Consider the following 27,329-nt stretch of genomic DNA (forward strand, 5'->3'; position numbering starts at 1 on the left):
ACGATTGAGGCAAAGTGCCCTAACCCTCCCTGTAGGCTGAGTGGAAAGGAGCCCCGATGGCACAGGGCTAAGTGCTCAGCCACAACCTGTAAGGTGGGGGTTCAAGCCCACCAGCTGCTCTGTGGGAGACAAGAACTGTCTGTCAGGTTTTGCTGTCCGACTTTTGTTTTAAAGAGCTTGAGGACTTCTTGGATCCTGGAATTGCAAATAATGGTTGTAGAGTGTCGGTGTTGGGACTGTATCCATAAGTGCTTTATTCTAAGCAGTCGAGCTGTCAGTGCATTTTGAGTACACGGAGATCCATTTCTGCACTAAGACCCATGATCACTCTTAACAGGACAAGGGCCAGGAGAGCGGGGCGTGCAGTCACTGCCCCACTTGATATTCCAGTTTCTTGAGCTTCCTGTCTGACTTGCTCCTGTTTGTTTCTCTTTTAGTCACAGTACAAGAGCCACTTCGTTGCTGCCAGTCTAAACAATCAGAAAGCCGGAAGCTCTGCTGCCGGGGCAAGTGGATGGACTAGTGCAGGGAGCTTGAATTCTGTTCCAACCAGTTCATCCCAGCAGGGCCACAGCAGCCCCGACAGCCCCCTTGCCAATGCTGCCAGGAACCTCCCAGGCTTTGGCAATGCCGGGAACATCAGCAGTGCCCCAGTGACTTACCCTTCTCCTGGAGCCCAGGGCGTCAACAACACAGCATCAGGGACTAACAGCCGTGAAGGGGTTGGGGGTGGCAACGGGAAGAGAGAGAGATACACTGAGAACCGGGGGGGCAGCCGCCACAGTCATGGAGAGAGTGGTAATCGGCATGGCGACAGCCCACGGCATGGAGATGGCCGCCATGGTGAGGGGTACCGCTACCCAGAAAGTGGTGGCCGCCATTCAGAGGGCCATCGGCATGGAGAGAACAGGCATGGAGGAAGCGGAGGCCGGCATGGTGAGAGCCGGGGTACCAGCGATGGCCGGAATGGTGAGAGCAGGAAGGAAGGCTGTAACCGCGAGAACAAGATGGACCCCAAGGTGGACAGCAGCAAGATGGACAAGACAGACGGCAAGACAGACAAGACAGCTGATGGTTTTGCTGTCCCCGAGCCACCTAAACGCAAGAAGAGCCGATGGGACAGTTAGAGGGTATGTGTGGACAGACAGAAATCAGTCTTTAACTTTATTTTTAGAAAGGTTTTGGTAACTAGCTGTCTCAGGGCTAGATGAGAGCCGAGCCAAGGGCAGGGGATTCCTTGCCAATTGGAACCGGAGCTTGGAGGCCAAACCCCTTGTCTAAATTCTTTTTGTCCTTTCACCTCCTTGAGAAGCTGGTGGTCCTTGGAGGCTGGAGAGCCAGGAAGCTCCTGGCTCTGGTGCACATTATCACGAGAATCTGTTCAGGACCCTGTGGAAGGAAAGGGCCTCATGGGCACAAAATTCACTCTAGGTTTATATTACATGTAGCTTCTATTTTCTACTTAAAACGTCACCTTGTAGGCATCTACAGGTAAAATTATTTTAAGAGTTGGCTTCCAAAGTGTAGGGACAGGATGAGGTGAGATGCAGGGAAGAGAGAGGTCTGCTTCTAAGTGAGGCTGGCGCTCCAGTTCCCTGGCCATGAGCCCTGAGACTTGTGGGCGACACCAGCTGTCCAGAGGGAGGCTTTGGCTCTGGAGCCTGATGGGAGGGAGGGAGGTGGGCATCCAGCAAGGCTCTGGTCTGAGCAGCTACAAACTTAACCGTTTTAAAGACAAAGAACCCTCTTTTTTGTTTTTTACTTGCCACACGGTAGAGCAACCTTTTGCTGAAATAATTTCAATGATTTTTTTGTTTATATGAGGAAAAGAAATATACAGAAATTCCAATTTTGTGACTTTGTGGTTTCTTTTAAGATGTGCATTCCTTTCTGCTTGCTCTAGTAAATGTTTTACTACTGAGACCAGTGGGCTGTCTGTCATTTCTACTGCACACACCACACGTGACTTGGAGGGCGGCAGCAGACACAGTGGCAGCAGCGAGGTTTATTCGCCTGCCAGTGGCACTTATCCACAGGGCTCCTCCAGTGCACCATGTTCACTCGGGCTGGACTATGAGGGTTCTTCCTTCACCCAGGAAGATGCCTTCACCCCTCACAGCCAGTGCTCCTCATCCCTACCTCACCAAATTGGGGGGGGGGTAGCCTGGGAAGCCTTCCAGTCCTTGTCCCCTCCTAGGACGGCTAGCGCCGCTCACTTCCGTTTGTGCTTTTTCTTCTGTTCTGTGCGCTGCTGAGCTCTCTGGTCCTTCTTCATCCTCGAGTCCACCACCTTGAAATGGCCTCTGACTCCCGCTGGCCGGCGCACCTTGCGGCCCACCCCTTTCTTGGCTACGACATAGGTGACTTGGCGTTTCTCCTTGCCTAGCCCAGCCTTCTTGTAGAGACTGTGAATAGAAGAAACAGGTTGGAGCTTTCTGCTGCTCTTCCTGACCCCACACCCTCCCCCCCTTCCCACCCTCCCCCAATCACCTTCGCAATTGGGCCACCTTCTCCCGCTCGGAGATGTCCACCGTGTTCACCACGGCTTCTGCCTTCTTCTTGGTTTGCTCCAGTTTCTTCAGTATCTGTGAGGGGACCTCCATCAGGTGGCTGTGACCCCCAACCCACTCAGCTCCAATCCCAGACAGCCACCACTCCTTACCCTCCGTTTCTTTCTGGCCTTTGCCTCCGCCACTTTCTTGATGGGACGAGCGTTGATTTCCCTCCAGCGTTGGCGGTAATGCTCGACTTCCTTCTTGTCAATGGGCAGCTGCTTAATCCTGTGCTGCCTCTCCTCCTGCACGAACCACTCTGGGAGCTCCCCCTCATCCTCGTTGAATGTGTACCTGCAGAGAGCGCAGCACGCACTGCTGTTCGGCTCAGGCTTCCTCAGAAACCGTGGCCTGGGCCACTTGGCAGGCGTTTCCACGCTCCTTACCGACTGAAGGAGTCGTCTATGAGGTCTCTCCTGGCCTTTTTGGAAGAGGCAATAACAGCACCTAGAGCAAGGCCTTCTGGGTCCAGTATCCGGTGTTTGGCTAGAGAGGCAAAGAGCCAAGTCAAATACCAACTCCCCAAAGCAGACACTCGTACACCCCTCCCCCCACCCTCGTTTCATCAGGGACAAAGCGCTCTCACCCGGGTCCTCAATAGGCACCACTTCAAACCCGTCATCGTCTGGTCCTGGCACCCGGCTTCGCTTCTTCCTGCCTCGTGGTTCCCTGATGGAAAAGCCAAGGTGACAGTGAGGACTCAGCCAGTTGCCCACCATGCCTGTGTCACCCAGGCCACGTGCGCACCCAGCCCCAACCCTTGTCCCCACTGGAACCACCAAGGGAACTTGTTAAACTCCTGCAACCCAGGTAGCCTGGACCAAGGGAGGCCGAGCCTCATCGGGACTTTGTGAAGCCACTGCCTGTGTGCAGCCCGAGGGCGAAGGACCCGGACGGGGCAATGGAACAGTGCTCCCTCCAGGCATGCACTGCCACCACTCACCTCTCTTCCTCATCACTGCTGCTGTCGCTCTCTGAGCCAGAGCCGCCGCCGCTGTCCTGGTCCCCCTTGGGGGGAGTGACACTCTCTGCCACTGAAGGGGCCAGAGCCTCTATCCCTTTCAGGGCCTCTTCTCGACTCTGGGTTCTTTTCCCCCCAGTCTTCAAACAAGAAGGCGCCTGCAGCTTCTCCTGCTCCCCACGCCGCTGCGCACGTACCAGCTGAGCCTGACTGATCTCCAGGGCCTCGTCAGCAGCGTCCTCGAGCCCAGCAAAGCCGTCCTGCAATTGCGGAGACTCATGCCTCAGCTCCCCTTCTCTGGGTAATGCCAAGTTCCTAACTAGCTTGTCCCTCCCCCGCTCATTACCTTTGAGAACCACAGGTGGGCTTGTTCCTCCCGCAGTGTTGCTTTCTCCTCTAGAGGCACCAGCAGTGGATTCTCCTCCTCCTCCTCCTCCTCTTTATCTTCCTCTACCTGAGCAAACTGCACTCTGCACAAAGGGTGGTGGGCGGAAGGTCAGTGACTGAGGGTCCTGGGGGGCTCGCTCCCATTGGCCCCTGTGGTGAGACCTGCCAGCTCTGCATCAGGCCCAGCTGAGGGTGGCACATGCCCACTACCACACACACACTTACTGCTTCTGGTCCTTTAGAGCCTGACGTCGCCCACCTGCCAGCTCCTCTTGATCCAGGTCACTCTCCAGAGATGTGTCGTCGTCGTCCTCAGTGTCTGAGATGTAGATGTCGTCCCTTGGCAGATCGGACAGAAACGTGTCTGCAGCGCTCATATCACCTTGTGCTACTTCTGCTAACAACTGAAGTGTAACAGACAGCAAGAGGTCAAGGGCAGTGAAAAGGAGCCTGCTGACTTTCTCCTGGGCCTGCGCTCTCCATTGACCTTGATTACCACTAGGGAAGTCTCCTGTGGCAGCCGTGCCACCTCCTTTGACCAGCAAGGAAAACCCAGACCCAGGGAAGGGCCTCCTACTCCAGGCCAGCTCACTAGTCCCCGGTTGATTTCTTCGATAGCAGCCCACTCAGGTCCTCTGGAGAAAGCACCCACCCCACAGCCTACACTAACACCGGAACTTAAAGTGCCCCAAACACTGCGACTTTTGCTTTTTCAGAAAACAAACCTCAAAACAAAACAGAAAGCCTCTCTGAAGACATCGTAATCATTTTTTGAGACCTACTTAAACTAAAAACACACTGCCATCGAGTTGATCCAACTCAACCCTATGGGATGAGGAAGAACTGCCCCTGTGAGTGTTCGAGCTGGGCGTGGAAAGTCCTGTTCTCCTGAGGAGTGGCTGGTGGCTTCAAACTGCGGACCTTGTGGATCTCAGCCCAACATGTAGGCCACTATGCCACCAGCCAATGCTGATTCGTAGCACCTGCCTTTGGGTCCCCAAGACTAACTTGACAGGAGTAGAAAGGCCAGTCTGTCTCCTGTGGAGCTGCTGGTGGTTTCAAACTGCCAACCATGGGGATCACAGCCCAACGAGTAACCCTAAGCCACCAGGGCTCCTCCAAACTTCAAATCACTTCCACTGATTTGAGATGCTGACAGGGTCATCCAAACATGGCCTCACACCCAGAAGCTGGGGTAGCAAGGCGTTCATTGGGGCTCACTGAGCCAAAGAGCACTGCTCCCCAGACAACACATGCTGGCCACCAAGGCATCCTGGCTTCATCTACCACACCCTGAACCAGTCACCCAGCTCCACATGAAGACACCTGCGCCTTATTCCTACCCACAGCCACCGGACAGATGCCAACTCATGGCGACCGGATGTCAGAGAGGAGAGCCGCCCGGCTGGGTTTTTAATCTCTACAGAAGCAGACTCTCAGGCTTTTATTCCACGGCACCAGCCTGTGCTAAGTCATCCTAATTTCATCACTTAGGTTTTTGTCCCTTAGCCTTGGATGGAGACGCAAGACACCTGTTCAACCCCACCCTCTGCCTTGTGCTCAGGAAGTCCTGACATGGATGAGGACAGCAAGCAAAAGCCAGATCATTCTGCCAGGTTGAAAAACCTATCCAGTGTCGTCACCCTCCCTCAGCCTGGGCCCCAGCCCTGCCCCACCTGGTGGCCCCGGATGGTGCGGAGGGAGAACATGCCGGTCTCGCCCTCGTCGGCGATGGAAACCCCAGGCAGGTCCATTTTCAGCTCCACGCGCTCCCGCTGCTTCCTCTGCTCACGCAGCAGCTGCTTCTTCTTCCTGGGGGGCCGGGAGTGTGGGGCTGCTCTTTCACTCAGCCCAGGCCTGCATCTCCTGCCCCCCCTCTTCATGCAGAGGCACCACCCTGCAGGAGGCGCCCCACGGCCTCCCAGCTCACCTCTTCAGCTCTGCCACCTCCTGGGCCTTCATCTCTGCCAGGGTTTGGTTCAGTTGTTCCTCCTCCTCCTCTTCCTTTGAGGACTGCCTTCTGGTCTCAGCTATTGGCTCTTCCTCCTCACCTTCTTCTTCCTCTCCAGAGCTGAGGCTGGTAGAACAGCCCAAATAGTTTGGCTTCTTTTCCAGATGTTTCCTCCCTAGCATCTCCTCAACACCACCTGCCTGCTTTCCCCCTCACCTGATGTCCAGGGCCCTTGCTTGCTCTTTCAGCTTCTTAGCCACGTATCGCCGAAGCTTTGTTCTCCAGTTGAGCAGGGACCTGCTCCAGAAATGGCATTATTGACTGGGCTCTGCCTCTTACTGTCCAACCTGGTCTTCTCTCAGGCCCCACCCCCTTCATCTCAGGTCTGAGTCGCACAAACCAAACCCAGGGCTCTGGCCAACACTGCCTAGGCTGACAGCATCCTCTCCCCAAACAGAGAGCATCCAGCCCTTCAAAGGCCCTCCCCCCCCCCCCCCCCCCCCCGCCTCTGCATCCCCAGACCGCACCTGAGCTCCTTACGTCCCAGCACTTTGATGTCCTGACAGCATACCCGGATTTCCTCAGTGGTGGCTGGATGCTGGGCCAACTCCTCCTCATCCAGCGTGATCTGTTTGAAGAAGAGAAGGGGGTTAGAGGCGCCTCTGAGTCATGTTTCTGGGGCTCCCCTAAACCACCACCCCCAAGTGTGGGAACTCACTTCGCTGGCCTTGGAGAGGAAGTCGACGGGGTTGGCAGCTCGGAGGAAGTCAGTGACTGAGGCCCGGTGATAGAGAGTGAGATCACCCTCAGCATAGCCTTCGGCCTGGTGGGAAGAAGTAAAATAGGTGAGCCATCCCTTCTGGGGTGTCTGTAGGACCCACTGGGGCCTGAGGGTGGTCCTCTTCCCAAAACACACCTTTGGTTTCTTCTTTGTCACCAATTCAGTAACGGTCTTGGTCTGAACTTCAACCTCCTTGAAGGCAAACTTGGGGTCAAAGAATTTACTGTCAACCTTGTCAGGCGCCAGGAACCCTAAGATAAGACAGAATCTGAGCATGTGCTTTGGCAGTCCTACAGGGGGGTCGGGGAGAAGAAAGTGGCACCCACCCTGGCAGACTACGAATATCTCTGCGGACTCATGGCGCGAGGCCTGGGGCTTGGTGGCCTGGACCCGGCGGAACAGCTGCTGGAAGATCCACAGCAGGGGCTGGTAATCACGGGAGCGGAAAACCTTTGTGATGAACGAGCCGCCACGAGCCAGAAAATCACAAGCCAGACGCAGCGCCATCAGTGTCAGGTGGGCTGTGGGAGAGACTCAGTCACCGGAGGCCCTCTGGCTCCCTATGAACATGATCCCTCCAAGTCAGGTCCCTTCCCTAGGCACCTTGCGAGTAAGCATCATGGACCCAGCTGGCCCCGACGTTGGGCGCCCCATCATTGAGCACAACATCGACCTTCCAGGTCTTCAGCTCTTTCCTCAGGGCCTACAGAGATGAAGAGATTATGGCAATAGCAAGCAGCGTGGCGAGGGATGGAGTCCCTGGTCTAGTCAGTTGTTGCGTATCCACCTAGGACGAAATTCTGTGCCAGGCACAGGGATCCAACGGAGAACAAGAAGAACATAACCCTGTCCACTGTGGGTTAGGCATTCGGCCACTAAGCACAAGGTTGGTGGTTCAAACCCACTGGCCACTGCAGAAAGCTTAAGCCGTCTGCTCCAGTAGACTTACAGCGCCAGAAACCCTATGTATACAGGCATGCTGTGAGCCTCGATCTGCTTGAGTTTTGGTTTTCACGAAGCGACAGTCTTACCAGCGACCCCATCGAGGAAAAAACTTCATGGATGTTTTTTCTCTGCCCTTCTCCTAAGTCCCAGCACCTGTTCCTGACTCTTACCACACACTGAAGTGGACACTAGAAATACCTGGGCCTTGTCAGACAGACATGCAGTCACCACGGCAGGCCCCCAAAGCCACTACCCTCAAGTCAGCTCGGACCCGGAGATATCCCAGAGTCCGAGTAGAATAGCCTCATCAGGTTTCCAAGTCGGGGAACCTTTTCGGAAGCAGACTGTCCCATGGAGCAGCACCCATTGAGCAGCGGGTGGCCTTGAACGATAAAACTTCTGATTAGCACCGAATGCTTACGCCACTGTGCCACCAATTACTTAGTTGCTACTTAAAATGCACTACTGCCAACAAGTTGATTCTGATGGTGAGCGATCACATAGGGGATTGTCAAGCTACACAGAGCACACAGTCTTTCTCTCTCCGACAGGACTAGTCGATTTAAACCGCCAGCCTTTTCGTTAGTCTAACACCCAGCAGGATCACTAGGTCTCCTGCTTCTCTTGCTGCCATCAAGTCTAGAGCCCCTACAGGACAGGGTAGAACTGCCCTTGTGGGTTTCAGAGACTGTGACTCCTTATACGGGTCCTGTTTAGGGCAGAATCACTAGGACAACCTTGGCCTGCAGGGGACTCTTGCAGAGGCGTGGATGTCTGCACACACCAGGCAGGAAGAGGGCAATTCCTATTACCTGTCGACAGTGTTCGGTTGTGATATCCTCCTGGAGTGTCACCACATTGGGGAGAGGTTTGATTGGAACCAGGTCCACGCCTGGAAGAAATCAGAGGATGCCAAAGGTTTTCCACAAGCAGAGGGGATGAAAGGGTGGACAAATCTAGTATCTCATACCCCACACGCTGAGATACCTGGGAAACCACCTGTCACTCACCCACAATAAGACTGGACACAGGCATAAACTTGGCAGCCACCTGCAACCTGTAAAACAAGATTTTCAAAGGCCTCGGACCACCCTTTCCACCACCCCTGAATGTCCGCAAGCCCTGGTGTCCCTGCCGTGGGAAGCGGTCAGACGGTGTCAAGGGTAAACACGTTCCAAGCCTCTTCTGTACAAGGAAAGAAGTCAACAGCTACCAAGTGTTATAACTGAGAAGCGTCTGCTCGGTGGGGAGCAACGTGGTGCTGGACTTCAGGATGGGAACTCCTCCCTCCAGGCAACTCAGCCTCCAGAAATCCCCCAGCAGGAGCCACTTGGGCCGGCTTCACGCACCAGCCTCCCGGCGCAGCACACAGGTCCAGCAAGGCGCGGGCTTTCTGCAGGAACTGGAAGCGGCGATTGAGCTGGATCAGCTTGAAAGCTGAGCGGGAGCGGTAGCCTGCGGGGGGAGAGGGGGACAACCACGAAGTCAGCCGAGCGCTTTACCAGCAGCATTTCTCTGGCACCTCTCAAGCCCCCACCTCCCCCTGCTGCAGAAGAGGCACCCCCGGTTCTAGAAGGGAGAGGCCGGGCCCAGGCTCACCGGTCTCCTTCGCCAAGTGATAGAACTTGTCTCGCCGGCTCTTCCCAACTTTTCCCTTCTTGCCCATGGTGGGAATGGGGGGGTGTCACTCAAACTGGAGGGAAAGAGAATTTGACGATGGCTCCACCAAGGCCACTAGATTCGGCTTTGCTGGTCCCACTCCGAGCTAAGCGCCACCGTTTTCAGCGCTCCCGGAACGGCACATGGAAGCAACAAGCGTACTTCCGCTTCCGTCCCAACTTCCGCTTCCGCCCCATGCGGCGCAACCGTAAGATCTCCGCCATCTTGAGCGTGGCAGTAAGTTCCCGGGTTTTACAAGTTGAAAGTTGGGACCAGGAGGGCAGAGTATGAGACTTAAACAGTGAGTCTCTAGAGAGCAACGTTTTTTAGGGGGCTCGGCCCTTCCCCGCTCTGCAGGTCCCCTCCCAAAGCTCTGGCCTCCAGCAGCCACCCGCCCATCACGGCCCCTAGGAGTTCGCGTCGGCCTTTGCACTTCCGGCGTGTGACCCGGAAGTGATCGCTGCCTCCGTCTTCGGGAGGCCAGCTCTTGCCGCTGCGCATGCGCGTGCGGGGTTGGCTCGAATGCCGGCGGCCTCTGCGGGAAGGAGGGAGATGGCTCTGGACGGACCCGAGCAGGTATGGCGGCGGCGGGGCCGGAGCCCTCACGGGGGCTCGATGCGGAGCAGCCGCGGGCCGAGGCGGGGAGCGTGCAGGCCAGGCGGCCGCGGGGAAGTGGACCCATCCAGACTAGGCCCCACTGGGCCCGATCTGCTGTGTCAGCGCCGCCCGCGGTGCGTCCGGGCGGGCAGGGCTGCGAGGGGGCCGCCGAGAGCGAGCCGGCCGCGGGTGAGTCCCTGGTCCAAGGGGGACAGGGCACCCGGCCGACCAGCTGGCCCCGCTTCAAGCTGACCACCTCGAGTTGGTGCCGCGCTTGACAGTACGACACGCCTCCTTTCTTGATCGCTCTGAGAAGTTCGACGAGGTAGTAGACGGCGTTCTGGTGTTAGCCCTGCGGAAGGGATGGAATGAGAGGCCAGAATCCAAATCCCAGGACTCCAGGAGTCGAAGGGAGGGAGCTCTTCCCGGGAACGTTGCCGGACAGTGCAGACGGTAGTGACGCGCCTGGGAAGGGTCTTTCACCTTTCGGAAGTTGAGTCTGTTTTCTCCAACCCCTGTGTCCGCAGATGGAGCTGGAAGAGGGCAAGGCCGGCAGCGGACTCCGCCAGTATTACTTATCCAAGATTGAAGAGCTTCAGGTAAGAGGGGGGCCTCCCTTGACGTGGGCCATACTCTGATGGTTTGTGAGGGAAGTGACTTACATAAGGGGCAGTAAACAAGGTGTGTGAAATGAGGGGTTTCTTGTTTACCTCTAGCCTCCCTGCTTTGAGGGAAATCACAATAGGTGGTTTACTGCACATCTTGAGGGTTGCAAATCAGGGAAGCCCATGCATTCATTTGGGAAGAGGCCTGAAGGAGAGTTTCTTATCAAAGGAAAGAATACAGGCTAAGAAGCGGAGATTTCTCAGGGACTGGGGTGGGAGCAGCACTGAGGACTGGGCATTGTTGATCCCTGGTGGCTGGGGGAAAAAGAATTGACATTTGGGTGCTCTGGCCTGAAGAGGGATCCCGCTGGAAACCCTCTAGATGGGGAGGCAGCACAAGGAAAAATTCTGAAGCGCATTTGCAGATATCAACATGTTTGATTTTTCCCTTTTAAAAAATACCTTTATGTGTGATTTCCTTTATTTCTCGCATTGATGAGAAAAGAAACCATCTGGAAACAGACCAGAGCTTTAAAGTCGTTTGCCTTAGCTTTACCTGGAACTCAGGCTTTTTAAAAGTTAGAAAGCTTTTCATGACACCCTGCTGCCTTCCCTCAGGAAATTGTCTACGTGAGTCAGCTGTACCTTTTTAAAAATTATTTCCTATTAGGGACTCTTGTTCTTCCTGGGCCAGCTTTGGACCCAGCAGCCTTTTTAGGTGGCTCCTATAGTGGGTACACATCCAGCTGCCAACCACAAGGTCAGCAGTTCGGAACCACCAGCCGCTTCCTAGGGAGAAAGATGAAGCTTTCAACTCAGTAAAAAAGTTAGTCTCAGAAACTCACAGGGGCAGCTCTGTCCTTTTCTTCAGGGTTGCTATGAGTCAGCATTGGCTTGATGGCTTTTAGTTACAGGCTCCAAAGCAGTTATCCAAAGTAGGCAATACCGCCCTACCCCCCCCCCCCCCAAGTGGGAGGCATTGGGAATGGTTCAAAGGGGTTGCAGAAACAGATTACCTACACTTTCTCCTGGATTATGGTCCATAGTATGAAAGATTTTAACTGCCAGGAGGCACTGGGCAACTTCCTTTCTGAAAAGTGGGTGGTAGGCCAAATAAGTTTGAGAACCCATGCTCTAGAACGGGGTTGGGGAACCTTTTTTCTGCCAGGGGCCATTGGGATATTTAGCATCAACTGCAGGCCACCCTGGTCAAGGAACTCCCCTCTAGTGTGATGGCAAGAGCTGCTGCTCTGGTGAGGCAGTGTGATTTTAGCCGGTATTGATGGCGTCATGGGCCTGTGGCTTGAGGGCTGGGCATTCCCCATCCCTGAGAGGGCAGGACAGGATCACTAGGGTCATAGTGGAGAACCTGGATCACGTGCAGATGGTCTGTGCCCTTCCCAATCTCAGCTCACACCCACCCGTGAAGGGTCGTGGCCTTGGGTAACATAATCTGACCCATGCCTCCCACAGCTGATCGTGAACGACAAGAGCCAAAATCTCCGGCGGCTACAGGCGCAGAGGAATGAGTTGAATGCAAAAGGTGAAAGGGGTTGGGGAAGGGGGTGTTTGAGATGCCATGCATTTCTGAGGCTCAGGCCTTTCGTGCCACCCCTGGGTGATGGTTTGCCTGCCCTTACATAGTTGGTCCACACGTTTTCTCTCCTGTGCTGCACTGTGACCCTATCGAGGGCGAGGTGTGACATGTGCTCAGTTCTCCCCTCAGAATTTCACAGCGATGCGCAGTTCGTGTTTACTGGGTGGTGTGGTGGGTGAGGAGCACACGGAGAGGTCAATGACGGCTGCCTTTCCCCACCTAGTTCGCCTGTTGCGGGAGGAGCTACAGCTGTTGCAGGAACAAGGCTCCTACGTGGGGGAGGTGGTCCGGGCCATGGACAAGAAGAAGGTGCTGGTGAAGGTAAAGGCAGCAGGACCTCAGGGACCAGCCCCAAGTGCTCTCGGCGATCCTACTTCTTTGCATTAACTTTGGGAGCACGCTGATAAGTCGAGTCCTTCGAGGGCTCTCTGGAAGGGGCTCGGGGGTCTGGTGGCCGTAAGGAAAAGCCCGGTGCCCTTTTCCCGTTAGGTTCATCCCGAGGGCAAGTTTGTTGTAGATGTGGACAAGAACATCGACATCAATGACGTGAGTGCAGCGGCTGAGGTGGGGGGTAGGATCCGCTCCCCTCGCACTACCTTCTGAAACCTGCGTCCCTCACCCAGGTGACACCCAATTGCCGGGTGGCTCTCAGAAATGACAGTTACACTCTGCACAAGATCCTGCCCAACAAGGTGGACCCGCTGGTGTCCTTGATGATGGTGGAGAAGGTTCCTGACTCAACCTATGAGATGATTGGCGGGCTGGACAAGCAGATCAAGGAGATCAAAGAAGTAATCGAGCTGCCTGTTAAGCACCCAGAGCTCTTTGAAGCCTTGGGAATTGCACAGCCCAAGGTGAGGGCCTGGGCTTGTTGGGACAGGGGGTAAGCCCCTCCAGCCCGTCATAGGGAGGGCTTAGGAATGTCAGGTGATGCTTCAACTAGTCCTTGCCAGGGAGGGGCTTTGGATCAAAGCTTCAGAAAGGACTTGTTCACTTTTTGTACCTAGCATCCAGCATGGGTGGGGGGTCCCTGGAGGGAAACGAGGGGCTGGCTTTGGGCCCTGAGTCCCACTCTTTTCCCACAGGGGGTGCTGCTGTACGGACCCCCAGGCACTGGGAAGACGCTGCTGGCCCGGGCAGTGGCACATCACACAGACTGCACCTTTATCCGCGTCTCTGGCTCTGAATTGGTACAGAAATTCATTGGGGAAGGTAACTGGCCGGAGATGCACGAGAGGTGAGAGTGGAGGGAGACCAAGGTCAGGTCAGTGCCCTGACGCCAGCTTGGCCTGCACGCAGGGGCGAGGATGGTGAGAGAGCTGTTTGTGATGGCTCGAGAGCATGCGCCCTCCATCATCTTCATGGATGAAATCGACTCGATCGGCTCCTCTCGCCTGGAGGGGGGCTCCGGTGGGGACAGCGAAGTGCAGCGCACCATGCTGGAGCTGCTCAACCAGCTGGACGGCTTTGAGGCCACCAAGAACATCAAGGTCAGGTGGTGTCCACCGCAGGGAGGGCCCATGGTGACTAGCGGGCCCGGGGAGCGCTTGGCTGATGGCACACACACACCCTTCTTCCATGTAGGTCATCATGGCCACCAACAGGATCGACATCCTGGACTCGGCATTGCTCCGGCCGGGGCGCATCGACAGGAAAATTGAGTTTCCACCGCCCAATGAGGAGGTTTGTGCCACCACGTCGTGCTGGGAGAGGCTCGGGCTAGAGGAGTGGAGGGATGGGACTCGGGCCCTTCCTCTCTGGTCTCTAGGCTCGACTGGACATTCTGAAGATCCATTCTCGGAAAATGAACCTGACCCGGGGCATCAACCTGAGGAAAATTGCTGAGCTCATGCCGGGAGCGTCAGGGGCTGAAGTGAAGGTAACCAGAAAGTGGGAGGCCCGCTGAGGATGCTCGGGGCCCAGGGTCATTCTCGGAGGCCAAGCAACAGCCCCTCCTCTTCCTCTCCCTGCCCAGGGTGTGTGCACAGAAGCCGGCATGTATGCCCTGCGGGAGCGGCGAGTTCACGTCACCCAGGAGGATTTCGAGATGGCGGTAGCCAAGGTACATGTCCCCCGCCTGTCCCCCGGTGCTAGCGGTGGCTCGAGCTGTGGGGACAGAGTGTGCACAACCACATCCCTCGTCCCCTCACTGTCCAGGTCATGCAGAAGGACAGCGAGAAGAACATGTCCATCAAGAAGCTCTGGAAGTGAGGTGGCCGCACTCTGGGTGGATCCCCCAAATAAAGTTTTGTGGGTCAAGCCCGCTAGGATGCATCTGTCAGCTCAGCGCGACCGCACAGTTCAATGACAGGTCTGGCAACAGCGATAAACAAAGGGGTTTATTCGGAAACTTCCAACCTGCCAGAAGTGGGACTTGCCAAGTCCTGGGCCCACTCTCCTCCCCCTCCATCACCACCTTGTCCCCTCTGTCTACGAGGCAATATTTCCCTGGGCCCAAACAGCTGGGGTGACAGCCCTCTGGCACCCGGGAGATGATGGCGGCCAGAGGCCGCTTGCATAGATTAAGGAAAGAAGATGGGTGGAGGCACCAGATAAGGGCTCCCTGAACACCCCCAACTTAACCTGTACAAAAAAAGTGGCTCCCGCATAGAAAAACCTGCTTCCCAGTTAGTGCAAACGCCCAAAGGAAAGGAAGAAAACCAGCGGTGAGGCTGGGCTTGAGGGAACGGTGAAGAACTTTGGTTTAGGAAGGCTCGGAAGTGTCTGGGCTTGTGCCCTCTTCCTTGCCCAGAGCCCCAAAGGGGAGTCTGTAAACATGCAAACCCAGCAGCCTTTGGTTCGGAAATGTCTGTTACATGGCCCTAGCACCACCTCAGCTGTCCTACCGGGGCCTGCCTGCAGAGGGCAGAAGAGGCATCTGTTAGGAACCCAAGGAAAGTAGATGCATAAAGTAATAAGGCTTTGGGGACCCAAGCAACAAGGAATCCTACTACTACATCCTTTATGAAACTAAAGCTGGGAGTAGAGGGTGACAGAGACACTCCTCACCCCACCCTTATCCTACATGTTGGGGGGAGGGGGCAGCCCCAGCCGGGACCCAGAGGTGGTCCCCTTCCAAGGCTGCTCTGAGCTGGGAAGGATGGCTCCCTGAGCAGTTAGGTCAGGCGGATCCCCAGCACCTGTTCCAGTTCCTGTCGGCGCTGCTGCACCTGCAGAAGAGGGTGACAGTGGCTCAGGCCTGAGATATCCGTTCTGCATGAGGGGGGTGGGGGCTGGCAGGGTCTCACCTTGGCAAAGATGTGCCTCCCCACTGCTTCTTGAGCCCAGGGCTGGTGGTAGAAAGCAGCTCGTCTCTCCTCCTCGGGATTCCCAATCACATCAGTAATGATCTGCCAATGGGGGGCGAAAACCATGGCAAAATGAACACCCCAAGCCAGTCTGCCCCGGGAGCTAAAGGGCAGGGGCAGGGGGTGGACCACTCTCCGGGAAGAGCACCCCACCTTGAGGTCCCGGCGTTGGGAGCGGAGCCATTCCTGGATGAAGTCCTGGGGGTCGGTGCTAAAGCTGAGCATGAAGTCACGCTGAGTCTTCAGCTGGTTGATGGACTCAATGGTCTCATGGATCTGAGGGGAACGCAGGAGTCAGTTTCCCCAAGGAAACTGCAGTAAGGCTGAAACTCAAATGACTGGAGCAAAGACCCACCCATCCACAAGGTGAAAAAGTGTAGGGACTTGGCTTGCAGCCAGCCCACCACCCTGTGCTGGGGCCCCACCTTGACATCAAGAGAGGCAATCTCCTGCTGGTTGGTCGTAGAGGCCAGGAAATTGCTCATCTGAGCCTTCAGTGGGTCATCCACCTCCACGTCAATGTCATAGCAGGCGGTTTTCTTCTGGTCATTGGGGTCCACACTGCAAGCAGCACATGAGGGGAAGCGCAACTAGCCATTCACCCAGCGGGGCTAAACGCCCATCTGAGGCACCATTGGGCAACAGGAAAGCTGACCATCTGTGTGGCCGGCTTGCAGTGAAGCCAGGGTGGTTCTGCTCTAGAACCCTTCCTGCCCCACCCTCAGTTTACCTAATGACGTGGTTGATGACAATGGGGTCTGGATGCTGCAGCAACCCGGCCAGCTTCATGGGAATCTCAGAGAAACGGAGTCGCCCACAGCTGAAGATCTGCAGAGAGTACCACGGCTGGGTGACGCCTTGAGAGTGTCAGGGGCACGCGCTGGGCTGAGCGTCCCGGAGGGAGGGCTCCTGGCTCACCTGGCGGAAGTAGCGGTTGCAGTTGATGTACTCACGCTCGTGCCCGTCCTGCAGCTGGTTGTGTTTGATGTAGAGCCACAGGGCCTGCATGATGGCGGCCCTCGTCTGCGTGTGCACACCCAGCAGCCTGGCCAGTCGGGGGTCCAACTTGTACTGGGGTGGCTGGGGATAGGAGAGAGGAATCAGAAAGGGAAGTGGAAGGGCCAGGCAGAGACAGGACTCCAAGAGTGCATCATCACCTGATGATCCAGCATGAGCAGGAGGGTGCACTTGACATTGAGGTCTCCAGGCCGTTTCACCTGGAAGCCATCTGTCTCCTGGGTGGTGGGCATCCTGTGCCACTGGCAGGCAAGAGGGAGTGAGTGTGACAACGTGCAGGGCCCGCCTTGGGGTGCGTGCTCGCAGCACCCTCAGTCCTGCCTCTCCATGCCCCACACTCACCTCCACCAGATGGTTGTCAGGCCCATACAGCTCCTTGTCCAGCTCGATGACCAGGCTCTTAAAGAAGGAAGAAAACTTCCTTTTCTGTTTGCTAGGCTGGGGGGAAGAAGGGGGAGGGAAGACGGAGCATTACTGCCATGCTCCCTTTTAGGGGTCCCTCTGAAACCCAAAGCTGAGAGAAGCTCTAAACAGGAGGTGTTCTTGCTTCTGCCCTAGAGGCGGGGCCCTGCAGTCAGCGCAGGACAGGAGAGACGAGGCCAAGGCTCCCAAGCACCATTCCCCAAGGCAGTTGGCCCTGCCACACAGGAGGTGTCTCGGGAGGTACAAAACATGTTGAGCTGCTAAGTGAGAGGATGGAGGTTCAAGTCATCTAGGCAGTCCTGGCAACCCGACACACTCGGGGACATTAGACTGGGTGCCCTGTCCTCAAGCCACTTGACTTACCAGCAGGCAGTGGTGGTAATGACCAAACCAACCAACCTCTAGCTGGCGGGAAGCCCTGCCCTCCCCAAGGCAGGGTTTCTCTGCCACTGCTTCGCTGGCTGGTCCCCAGGGAAGCCCACCTAGGTCACCTCCCCTCCAGACACCCACTTCCCCAACTCACATCATCCAGCAGTTTGCCCTCCACTCGGAGTTCCCAGGAAGCCACCTTGTCCCCTGCTGGGGCTCCCCCGGGGGTCCCTGCCGTTACTGCACTGTCAACATCAGCTTTGCTGGGGCTGAAGGTGTTGGAAATGTAGATGCGAAGCTTCCGCTTTTGCTGAAGAGAGAAGGACCGGTAACTCCAGGTGGGGCACACTGGGAACCAGTCGTGCAACAAGCAATCCTAGGCCCACAACGGCAGCCCCTGGCTGAGCCCTGGGGGCTGGAGCTGGAAGCAGGAATGCCCCAGCTCAGCCTGGAAGTGCTCACAGGGTTAAAGGTGAAATCGTGGCATCACTGGCACTTCTGAAACAAAGGGGCTTGTGGCACAACAGATAGCTATTGGGCAAACCAGAAGCTTACAGCTCCTATCTTAAATGACACCCAAACCTGCATCACAGCCCTAAGCATGTGGGCCTCCTAGAAAGCTTTTACTTCTCCAGGGAGTGTGCTAGATGATGGCGGTTTTTACTTAAAAACAGTAAGTGGATGATGGAGACAGGAACTACCCTGAGCTGCCCTTTTGGCTGGTAGCTGTCTCACTTTGGACCAGAACCCACAGGAGGGACACTTTCAATAATGCCCCAGCATCCATGTGCATGCATATATCTGCAGCCCAAAGCTCATGAAACCCCATCTACCTTCGCTTCAGTGGAAACAAGAAGCCCTGGTGGAACAGTGGGTTATGTGCTAGCCTGCTAGCCCAGAGGTCAGCCGTTCGAGCCCACCACCACTCTGAAGGATGAGGCAGTTTGCTCCCGGGAACACTTAACAGCCTCAGAAATTCAAGGGGTCAGTTTTGCTATGAGTCGCACTCAACTTGGTAGCAGTGGGTTAGGGTTGGGTTTTAGTTACTACATGTGAAGTATCTGCTATTATTTTGTAGTATAATTCATTTTTCTTAAATTATAGTACATTCACTTAAAAAAAAAAAGCTGGCCCCAACACATTAAACCGAGTTCCAGTCTCAGTGTGGCCGTGTCTTGGAGAGGGAAAACCACCGGGTCGGGCGGGGGCAGAGAAAGCCTGGGAAGGCGGCGCGTACCGTCAGCGGCTTCTTGATGGCCTCCTGGATCTCCATCCGCTTGCGAGCAATGGTTTGGTCCAGCTTCCGCTCAAAAGCCAAGAGATCCATGTACGCCTGAGACTCGGGGACAAGCTCCCGGATCTTGAGGAAGGAAGGGCAGAGGGATTCGTCAGCCAGAGATCTGGCTCCTTCCTCCCTAGCTGGGGGCTGGGGAAGGTGGGCCTTCTACTCCCAGCCGTCCGTCCAGCTGCCTTCCCTGGTACCCCTTTCTCAACACACTCACTCGCTGAGGCAGAACCTTATCCGCCATCTTCCTCCTCTTCAGCCTGCGGAGGGCAAAAACCCACTTGAGAGGTCAGCAGAAGGGCACGCATCCTCCCACCTCTACCCACCACTTCAGCCTGGCACCCTCCCCCAAGAGAGCCCCAAAGTCCTCCTCCGTCATGCAGCCCCGAGTATGGGAGAGAGCACATGAGCCTTACCCCCGGCGCTGGGCGGGCATTGGGGGCTGGGGCTGGGGCACCAGCAGGCGTTTTCGGAATGGGTCCATCATGGTGGGTGGCATGCCAGGCCGAAGTGGAGCAGCTGTGCCAAACGGGGAGCCGGCAGGTGGTCCCACCTGCAGGCCGGCCATGGGCATCCGGCTCCCTGGAGACATGCCTGGCCGCTGGGGAAAGTGAGTCACCGGTTGGGTGTAGGTCAGTGGCAGGGCCCTCCGGGGTCCGAAGCCCGCTCCCTCCATACCTCCCCGAGCAGCACACTGCAGCACCCAGGCTGGAGTGCCAGGCAAGGAGACAAAGGGGAGCGTAAACCACACCTGTCCCGCCCCCTTTGGCACCTGGCAGTTATGCCAGCGAATGAGGCGGGAGCAGGCCTGCCAGAGCCCAGGGTGGGAGGAGAATCCTGCCTGCCAGAGGAGGGCCCCTCACTCACTTGCCTCAAGACCCTGGGCTGGCCCCCTGGGCAATGCCATCCTTCTCTGCCTCAATGGGAGACAGAGTGGGGTGATGGGATGGGGCCTACGTAGGCTTCCCTGAGAGCCGCGAGCAGAGTCTCATGCACAACCCTTTGCCAGCCCGGTGGGGCGGCCGAGGGGGCAGGGCAGCCCAGGGGGTTGGCAAGTCCATGAGCAGCGGCACCCAGGTGAGCAAGCTGCAACAGGATGGCTTGGAGTGTGTGTTCCAACTGCCAGGGGCAGCCTCCAGAGTTCTGAGACCATCTGGTCGCCACCTGGCCCCTTCCCACAACCCAGAACCGCACCTTTCTCTCTCACCTCTCTACTGTCCCCCGCTCCCACCTCCCTCCCAGGACAGAAGATCCCAAAAGGGATGCCCTGGCTCTGAAGTGGCCCCCAGGATAAAGAATAGTTGGCACTTGGACTCTGCCCGTGGTCCAGACACCCACCGCCTGGCAGTAAGGACTGGCTCAGACGCAACTTAACCCTGCTATCCCAACGTGGAGGAGGTGGGAAGGGCCAGAGACACAGGGTCTGCAGCAGGAAGCCAGGTGAGTAAAGCCACCTCCTAAGAAGGCTGCAGGACTTCCCACCCCAGGTTCATGTCTGCAAAACCCATCTGGCGTCCCTTTACCCCGCCCCCACCCCCAGGCGGCTGCCTGCAAGGCCTGTTTGGCAGCTCTGCCTCGCACATGCTGTCCCTGGCAGCTTTGCAGGGCTGGCCCCGGGGCCCAGATTATGCAACCAGCACCCCCAGCCAACCAAGCCAGGCTGGGTGGGGACTATCCCCGACTCAAAGGACCCCCACCCTCCACCATGGGAGGCCCCTCTTCACTCCCCTCTTGATCAAACCCTAGGCCCCAGGTTCCTAAAAGCAGAGAACAGTGTGGAAGGGGGGTGAGTCACAGGCCGGGGGCTGTGGGCCTGAGGAGTCCTGCCACAGGTCTCTCCCCATCAGGAAGAAGTCCATCTGAGCTGTTGAAAGGCCAAAGACAGCTTGTTTCTCTGCCTTAATGAGCCATGGCTCGAGATTATGGAAAACAGACCGCGCTGTGGCCACAGCTGTAAGCTCAGGTCCCTAACAGCCCAGCCCTGTGTCCCTCTCAGTGTCAGAGGAAGAACAGAAACAGTGGACTCTATCATCCCTGTCTCACCAGGGTGGTCACAAAACCTCCTGCAGCACTCCCCGCCCCACTCCCGGGCAGGTGTTCAGGTAACAGAGGCCCAGGCTCCACCCAGACATCTGCTCCAGTCTTCCAGGGCTCCCAGTGCCCAGGGGAAAGGTGCTTACCCACTCATCAAATCCCAGCTTGGCTTTGCCAAGCTCCACACCTGGGCTTGCAAACATACCCCGCCCCCTTAAAAATGCACTAAGCTATTTATTTAAAACAAAACTAAAAAAAAACCCTAACCACTAACAGCCAAGAACTTTCTGCTCTCAGTCTCCATAAGCCCCTGCCTGCAAGCCCAGCTAGGTAGATTTGACTCAGTCTCCTGAGCCCCAGATGTGTACAGTAATCTCCCTCTGGCCCAGCACCAGCCCATATTGTAAGCCTGACTCCATCACCAGCAGCAGCAGCAGCAGCAGCAGCAGCAGCAGCACAAGGGCACAAGAGAAGGTGGGGCTGCTGTTGTGGGTCTCCAGCTGCGGGATCCAGGGCTCCGGTGAACAGTTTCTTCACTGTTCCATGTCTGTGGTCCCAGTGCTCCTGGTGGCCTAGCCAGCGGGCCTCAGTGGTAGAGAACGTACCAGCCCCTCCTCCCCCCCATGCCATGAGTGGGAACTATCCTAAACTCTGGAGTGAACCCATCCATTGGTGGTGTGGGTGTCAGTGTGTGCGTTTCTGGCTTTGGTGTTAGGAAGCGCCTCTGCTCGCCGACTGAGCCACGGCTAAGTGTCTCGAGGGAGATGGCTCCTCACTTTCCTCGTTTCAGTGGGAGCCCTTCGCCTGCTGGCCAAGCCTTCCTGCTCACCTCAGGAGCCCTAACTGAAAGAACACCTCTTGTTCCTCAGACTGTAAGACCCCTCTGCAAGAGGTCAGGCAATCCCACTTGGAGAGGGCAAACCCTCCTGTTTGTGAACTCACCAGGAAGAGCCAGCCGGGTCTCCCTCTCCCCAGCTATGGTAGGGATGGGAAAGTCTGAAGAGCAGAGGGCCAGTGCTCTCCCAAGTTCACCACACAGCCTGGGCCGTCAGCCAGTCAGCCAGCCCCACCTTCTGCAGTCTCAAGGCCACTTCCCCACAAAACCTCGTGAAATCGACCCCAGAAAGGGCTTTCTCAAGGGCACATTTCCCACGGGGTGCACGCCTGTCTGACTCCACGTCTCCCCTGGGCCAAAAGCCCACCTCAGGTCTCAGCCCATGCTGAGACCCTTCAGGGACACCTGGGTCCATGAGTTCCCAAAGGGCAGGGCCAAGTGGGAACAATGGGCCCCCGCTGGAGGCCTTGGGACCAGGTGGATCTTTATCCAGACCCAGACCGTTTGTTTCCTTTTTCTGTGGAGGGATGGGGTCTAAGAGGAATATTAATCACTGTCCTTAGTAAAGCATTTCTTTAAAAAGTGAGACCTGCACACACTCTACTACCCTGTGAGCGGTGATGGGATTCAGTCGGTTTGCACCGGGGCAGCAGCACGATACCTAGTTTTTTGTTGAGTCTGGCGCGCCGGCTATTAGAATGGCACTTATAAAATCAAGGTTCTCTCTAAGGTGGGCACCTGGGCAGCGCCCCATGTGGAAATCAGAGTTACATTCCTTTTTTTTTTTTTTTGCTTTCCTTTTAACATTCATCTGCACAATAGCAGTGTTCTGGTATCATGTTGAAATAATAACTACCTTTCAGTCTATTGGGTTTTTGGTCCTTAAACTGGTCATCAGGGCAAGCAAACTTGTTGTTCAATCATTTGAATCCCACCATGGCCCATGAGAGGCCATTGCGAGGCCCTCCGCAGGGTGGTCCCAGTGCAGGCCAGTGTTGAATGGTGGGACACCTGGTGAGGTGCCCTGTGAGAAGCTGAGAGCTAAATGACAGTGGAGAGGGAGGCTGGGCACAATTGCCCTGCATTCTGGAGCCACCAGAAACAACAGACCCCAGGTCAGATGAGTCCCCTCCGCAAGGTCAGGCGGAGTTCGGTTCCTCAGGGAACTTACCCTGAGAACTGGCCTGAGCCATTCTCTTCCCAGACACCAAGGAGGCCAGTGCAGCAAGGGGTCCTTTGAAACAACTCACTCTGACCCCCCCACCTCCCCGGGCTCCTCCAGCCTCAGGCCGGCAGGGCTCAGTGGAGCCTCCAGACTAATCAACTCCTGGACACTATGACAGCAGGCACACTGCCAAGGGCAGAGCTGGCCCGACGGTCTGTGCTGGAGGTGAACTCCTCTTCTCCCTCAGTCCGCCCACCACGGTCTCTGCCTGCATCCAGTCGCCCATGCAGCGTCTCGGACCTGGCCTGGGAGTAGTTAGTCTCCCTCTCCCTGGGTGGGACCCCTGGCTCTATCCTCTGCCAGGCTCTTCCTCATTAGCAGCTGGGAGCCATCTCGGAATAACAACGGGCCAAGGGGACAGGGCACGCGAAACGCTCCGGGTCCAGGACTGGAAAAACCAGGGCGGACCGGGAATAGGGCGGTGGGTGGGGGCTAGAGAACTCGTTCGTCGGCGAGGGCCTCCCCGCCCCCGCCCCGAGCCCCCTTTGCCAAAACTTCCTCATCGCTTCCCAGGCACCCCCTCCGCGGGCACTACTTAGACTTCTGGGCCCCACACTCGGCTCCTCGGAATCCCTGCCACATGCCCCCTCCAAAAAAATAATGAAAGCAATTCACCACTAATCGTCTGCCAAGGAGGCGGGCGGTTCTGACTCTCAGGGACCCTGCGGGGCAGCGCGGAAGCCCCTCGCACGGTTCCGAGGTGTGAGCTTGGGGAAGCCGACTGTCAGCCCTCGCCCACAGCGCAGCGGGTGGGTTCGAACCGGCAGCTTTCTAGTTGGCAGCCAAGTGCCCTCACCACTGAGCCATCGGGGCTCCCCGACGGGACCAAGCACGGCTTCAAAGCCTCCACACCTCGGACACCCTCTTCCTCTGTCCCCGCAACGCCACCCACCTCCCAGCCGCAGCCTGGGGGCCCCTGGGCTCGCCCGCGACGTCGCCATTGGAGCTCAGGGCCCGGCGCCCTCTGCCCAGGAAGCTGCTCAGGGCCCTCGTGGACGGCCCTCGGGCCCTGGCCCGCGGCGATCGCGCGGCTCCGCCCGCCCAGCCGCCTGCTCACCTGGTATGGCGCTGCGGGGCCGGTGGGCCCCATGGGACGGAAGGCGGCGGCCCCGGGGCCCCCCACGCCTCCAGCCGGCCCTGGTCCCCTGAGCGCCGGTCCGGGCAACATGCCGGGTCCCCCGGGGGGAGGCGGCGCCCCTAAGGCCGCGGCCACGGCGCCACCGCCGGGACTCAGTGGGGGCAGCGGGAACCCGCCCGCGCCACGACCAGACATCGCTCCGTCCCGTCCCGCAGTGTTGTGATCCGGACTCCGGGCTTCGCACCGAATCCGCTCCGCGATCCGAGCTCCGTGATTTTCCGGTCTAAATTCCGGGTTCTACTAATCCGGGTTCCGGGATTTCCAAATCCAAGTTCGTGAATTGCTCCCTGACCCGGTTTGGACCAGGGCCGATCCTGATTCCGCTCCTACAGTGGGAATTCCGGATCCGGGATCTGCTGCCCGCCCGCCAGCCGCCCCCGGCCGCCGCAAATTGAGCTACTGGCGCCCCGTTTGCCTGAGGTGGGGGGGATGCAACTAACTCCGTGCCCCGCCCAACCCAGCATGGGCTAGACCCCGCCCACATCCAGCAGGCCAATGCTAGGATGCCTCATCAAATCCCGCCCCTCGCGAGACCCGCCCCCAACAGGAACCACCCCTAACCGCCCTCTATAAGCCCCGCCTACACGCCGTGGGCCGGCCCTTAGCTGGCAAAGCGGGAGAGGAAGCTTCGCCCGGAAACGCCGAGCAAGGCGCGGGGTCAGAGGTCGAAGGCCACTTAGGGCTGCCACACAGACTGAGATAATTGCAGCTCTCTCCCGGGCGCAACCCCAGCTCACCGAGTTACCCGGCCCCACGCCATGTAAATAGCCTTATTTAATATCTTTTCCACATGTTCAGAGTGGAGGACTCCACTAAGAACTGCCCTCTGGGGCAGGAGGACAACAACCTCCAAGTCGACTTCCGTATAAAGTCCTTCCTTCCTGGTGGCTCAGCGCTGCCAAAGGCCTTAGGCGGCTCCAGACCCGGCCCAGCTGTGTGAAGGATTGACTTGCTTAGTTGTCTAGTCCTGCATTTGTTAACATGGTCCTGCCTCACTTTAAGTAGAAGCCTAGTACTGTACTGGACTCCAAGTGATGTTTTTCTAGGTGAAGAGAATTTGCATTATGAAGACACTCCTAGTTAAATGAGCTGCTGCTTCGGTATTGATAGCACTTCAATTTTCAAAGGCCCTGGGAGCTTATGGTCTGCGCCCCCCCACCCAGTACAGGCTAAGTTTTAATAAGCATACAAGAATGTAAGACACCCGAGGGTCACATTAAAAAAAACAACCTCATTGTACTTCAATATCCTGGGTGGCATAGCAGTTAAGCATGTGGCTGCTGAGTGAAAAGCCTGTGGTTCTAACTCACCCAATTGCTTCGTAGGAGCATCCTGGTGGCCTGCTCACATAAAAATTACAGCCTGGGGATGCTGTGGGGAAGTTCTACTCACATGGAGTTGACATGAGTCAAAACTGGACTTTTCAGGACCTTCAGTGACATCTTCCTACAATAAGTAAGGGAGGAAGGCAAAAACCTTTCTAACTATTTCTTACTTTGAGTAGCTAAAATTATATTGGCTACTTGGCCCTAACCCCCATTTTTATATGTTCAGCCCCAACCAATCGATTACTTCCCTCATTGCAACATAGTATCCCAGATCTTGTTTATAGTATTACCCTTTTTGGAGATGTTGCTTTTCCATACCTTTCTTCCAGTATAAACCCTTGTTGCTTCCCTGCCTTTTAGCCTCTCAGAGCTTCCTCTTTTTCCTCGTCAAAGTTGGTCTACCTGCCATTCTGGGGGCCAAGACCCAAAGCCCATTGCCTCGGAGTGGATTCCAACGCATAGCAACCCTCTAGGACAAAGGGTTTCTAAGATTGTAATCTTTACGGAAACAGACAGTCGCTTCTTTCTGCCATGAAGCAGCTGGAAGGTTGTAACTGTCACCAGACTTTCCGTTAGCAGCCAAGTAATAACCTGAGCAAGCTGTGGTAGTGATGTAATCTGGTGTCAACATTGAGACTATTCAGAGTGAAGGGGTGGAGCTTAGCCTGCCAATCAGGTTGCAGCTTGATGACCTCATTTGGAGCCACTAAGGAGATAAGTGGCTCCCTGAAGGTGGGACACTGAGACACTCCCTGTGAGACATTCCTCTTGAGAAGACACGTGGAGCTTTGTTGAGCCCTGGAGCTGGAGGAGTCACATGGAGACCCCTGCCAGGGCTGAGATGCTTTCGCCACCGCTAGAACAAGACTTTCCACCCACTGACCTGTGATCTTCCTGCATTTGGTGTCATTGCATGTCTTGCGTGGGTCTGAAGAGGAATTTACAGATTGGTATCGGATATATGGACTAATATTGGACTTATGAGCATGATCAAGACTGGGATAGGATATTTTTGAATATTCAATTGCTCTTATATATAAAAAGTTCTTTCTTATACACATAGCAATGTCTATGAATTTGTTTCTCTACTCCACCCAGACTAACTCATTAGTCCAGAGACATGTCACCAGAATTTTTTAAAAATCGTTTTATTGGAGGCTTGAACAACTCCTATCACAATCTACACATCCATTGTTGCCATCATTTTAAAAACATTTTCTACTTGAGTCCTTGGTATCACCTTCTCATTTCCCCCTCACTTCCCCACTCTCCCTCCCTCACAAACCCTTAATAATTTATAAATTAATTTTTTATGCCTTACCCTGATTGATGTTTCCCTTTACCTACTTTTCTGTTGTCTATCCCCCTGGGAGGGGGTTATATGTAGATCATTGTGATGGGTTTCCCCTTTCTCCCCTCACCTTCCCCTTGCTCTCCTGGTATCACTACTCTCAATATTGGTCCTGAGGGGTTTATCTGTCTTGCACTCCCTGTATTTCCAGCTCTTTATCTATACCCATGTACATGCTCTGGCCTAGCCAGATTTGTAAGGTAGACTTGGGATCATAATAGTGTGGGGTGTGTGTGAAGCATTGAAGAACTAGAGGAAAGTTGTATGTTTCAATGGTGCTATACTGTACCCTGACTGGCTCATCTCCTTCCCATGAGTCTTCTGTAAGGGGATGTCCAATTGCCTACAGATGGGCTTTAGGTCTCCACTCTGCACTCCTCATTTACAATGATATGATTTTTTTGTTCTGGATCTCTGATGCCCGATACCTGATCCTATCAACATGTCATGATCACACAGGCTGGTGTGCTTCTTCGTGGGCTTTGTAGCTTCTCAGCTAGATGGTTGCTTGTTTATCTTTGAGCTTTTAAGACCCCAGGTGCTATATCTTTTAATAGCTGGGCACCATCAGCGTTCTTCATCACATTTGCTTATGTACCCATTTTGTCTTCAGCAATCCTGTCAGGAAGGTGAGCATCATGGAATGCCAGGTTATTAGAACAAAGTGTTCTTGCATTGAGGCCCAATGTCCATCTGCTACCCTAATACTAAATCTATAAATATATGTACATAGATGTTTCCTTATCATATATATTTACATATGTACATGCCTATATTTAGACCTCTATAAATGCCCTTTGCCTCCTAATTCTTTCCTCTATTTCCGTTTACTTTCCTCTTGTCCTACTATCATATTCAGCCTTCATTTGGGTTTCAGTAATTCCTTTTAGTTACATTGCCCTTGATCAATTCCTACCAGACCTTCTACACCCTCCTTGCCATTAATTTTAGATCACTTTTTGTTCCCTTGTCCTGAGTTTG

At 55.7% G+C, this 27,329-nt stretch overlaps 4 protein-coding genes across 7 annotated transcripts in view; 2 read left to right on the plus strand and 2 right to left on the minus strand.

Moving 5' to 3' along the window:
- The window catches only part of DDX42 (DEAD-box helicase 42), a 40,171-nt gene extending 38,247 nt beyond the window's left edge, over positions 1-1,924 (plus strand). For both annotated transcript variants that reach the window (XM_075562064.1, XM_075562065.1), the window contains exon 18: positions 438-1,924. In XM_075562064.1, the coding sequence (XP_075418179.1) occupies positions 438-1,127 (690 nt within the window). In that variant the 3' untranslated portion in view covers positions 1,128-1,924. The remainder of the gene's footprint in view (positions 1-437) is intronic.
- On the minus strand, positions 1,132-9,391 carry FTSJ3 (FtsJ RNA 2'-O-methyltransferase 3). 2 transcript variants are annotated; one of them, XM_075562066.1, is made up of 21 exons: positions 9,177-9,391; positions 8,927-9,032; positions 8,588-8,634; positions 8,390-8,469; positions 7,236-7,335; positions 6,959-7,153; positions 6,768-6,883; positions 6,570-6,674; positions 6,379-6,479; positions 6,068-6,148; positions 5,831-5,977; positions 5,577-5,712; positions 4,126-4,304; positions 3,860-3,983; positions 3,496-3,773; positions 3,139-3,221; positions 2,939-3,038; positions 2,663-2,846; positions 2,491-2,585; positions 2,217-2,405; positions 1,132-1,389 (listed from the first exon to the last, which is right to left on the minus strand). In XM_075562066.1, exons 1-21 carry the CDS (start codon positions 9,241-9,243, stop codon positions 1,368-1,370), a joined length of 2,535 nt encoding a protein of 844 aa, XP_075418181.1. In that variant the 5' UTR covers positions 9,244-9,391; the 3' UTR covers positions 1,132-1,367. The 2 variants fall into 2 exon arrangements, with proteins under 2 accessions (XP_075418181.1, XP_075418183.1); XM_075562068.1 differs by having other exon boundaries at positions 1,132-2,405.
- A 268-nt stretch (positions 9,392-9,659) lies between these two features.
- PSMC5 (proteasome 26S subunit, ATPase 5) lies at positions 9,660-14,294 on the plus strand. 2 transcript variants are annotated; one of them, XM_075562072.1, is made up of 12 exons: positions 9,660-9,812; positions 10,361-10,432; positions 11,912-11,981; positions 12,259-12,356; positions 12,525-12,581; positions 12,659-12,889; positions 13,121-13,247; positions 13,335-13,525; positions 13,620-13,718; positions 13,804-13,914; positions 14,011-14,097; positions 14,193-14,294. In XM_075562072.1, the coding sequence occupies exons 1-12, from the start codon at positions 9,759-9,761 to the stop codon at positions 14,244-14,246; spliced, it is 1,251 nt and encodes a 416-aa protein (XP_075418187.1). In that variant the 5' UTR covers positions 9,660-9,758; the 3' UTR covers positions 14,247-14,294. The 2 variants fall into 2 exon arrangements, with proteins under 2 accessions (XP_075418187.1, XP_075418188.1); XM_075562073.1 differs by lacking the exon at positions 9,660-9,812 and adding an exon at positions 10,044-10,158.
- Positions 14,295-14,354: 60 nt separating this feature from the next.
- Positions 14,355-24,101, minus strand: SMARCD2 (SWI/SNF related BAF chromatin remodeling complex subunit D2). The gene is made up of 13 exons (XM_075562069.1): positions 23,589-24,101; positions 18,854-19,038; positions 18,655-18,697; positions 18,390-18,512; positions 17,307-17,462; positions 16,703-16,798; positions 16,501-16,602; positions 16,262-16,423; positions 16,074-16,171; positions 15,769-15,904; positions 15,497-15,619; positions 15,284-15,385; positions 14,355-15,205 (listed from the first exon to the last, which is right to left on the minus strand). Exons 1-13 carry the CDS (start codon positions 23,802-23,804, stop codon positions 15,152-15,154), a joined length of 1,596 nt encoding a protein of 531 aa, XP_075418184.1. The 5' UTR covers positions 23,805-24,101; the 3' UTR covers positions 14,355-15,151.
- Between the last annotated feature and the right edge of the window lie 3,228 nt (positions 24,102-27,329).

Source organism: Tenrec ecaudatus, chromosome 10 (genome assembly GCF_050624435.1).
Source record: "Tenrec ecaudatus isolate mTenEca1 chromosome 10, mTenEca1.hap1, whole genome shotgun sequence".
In the NCBI taxonomy this organism is placed as follows: domain Eukaryota; kingdom Metazoa; phylum Chordata; class Mammalia; order Afrosoricida; family Tenrecidae; genus Tenrec; species Tenrec ecaudatus.

Excerpts from the sequence above, each read along its gene's own strand:
- FTSJ3 (XM_075562066.1), bottom strand. The coding sequence starts at position 9,243 with ATGGGCAAGAAGGGAAAAGTTGGGAAGAGCCGGCGAGACAAGTTCTAT. Across the intron at positions 7,154-7,235 it reads CCATGATGCTTACTCGCAAG|CCCACCTGACACTGATGGCG; the intron begins GTGCCTAGGGAA and ends TCTCTCCCACAG. Across the intron at positions 6,884-6,958 it reads GATATTCGTAGTCTGCCAGG|GGTTCCTGGCGCCTGACAAG; the intron begins GTGGGTGCCACT and ends GTCTTATCTTAG.
- PSMC5 (XM_075562072.1), top strand. The coding sequence starts at position 9,759 with ATGCCGGCGGCCTCTGCGGGAAGGAGGGAGATGGCTCTGGACGGACCC. Across the intron at positions 9,813-10,360 it reads CTCTGGACGGACCCGAGCAG|ATGGAGCTGGAAGAGGGCAA; the intron begins GTATGGCGGCGG and ends CTGTGTCCGCAG. Across the intron at positions 13,719-13,803 it reads TTCCACCGCCCAATGAGGAG|GCTCGACTGGACATTCTGAA; the intron begins GTTTGTGCCACC and ends TCTGGTCTCTAG.
- SMARCD2 (XM_075562069.1), bottom strand. The coding sequence starts at position 23,804 with ATGTCTGGTCGTGGCGCGGGCGGGTTCCCGCTGCCCCCACTGAGTCCC. Across the intron at positions 16,603-16,702 it reads CTGACAACCATCTGGTGGAG|TGGCACAGGATGCCCACCAC; the intron begins GTGAGTGTGGGG and ends CTTGCCTGCCAG. Across the intron at positions 16,172-16,261 it reads GCAACCGCTACTTCCGCCAG|ATCTTCAGCTGTGGGCGACT; the intron begins GTGAGCCAGGAG and ends TACTCTCTGCAG.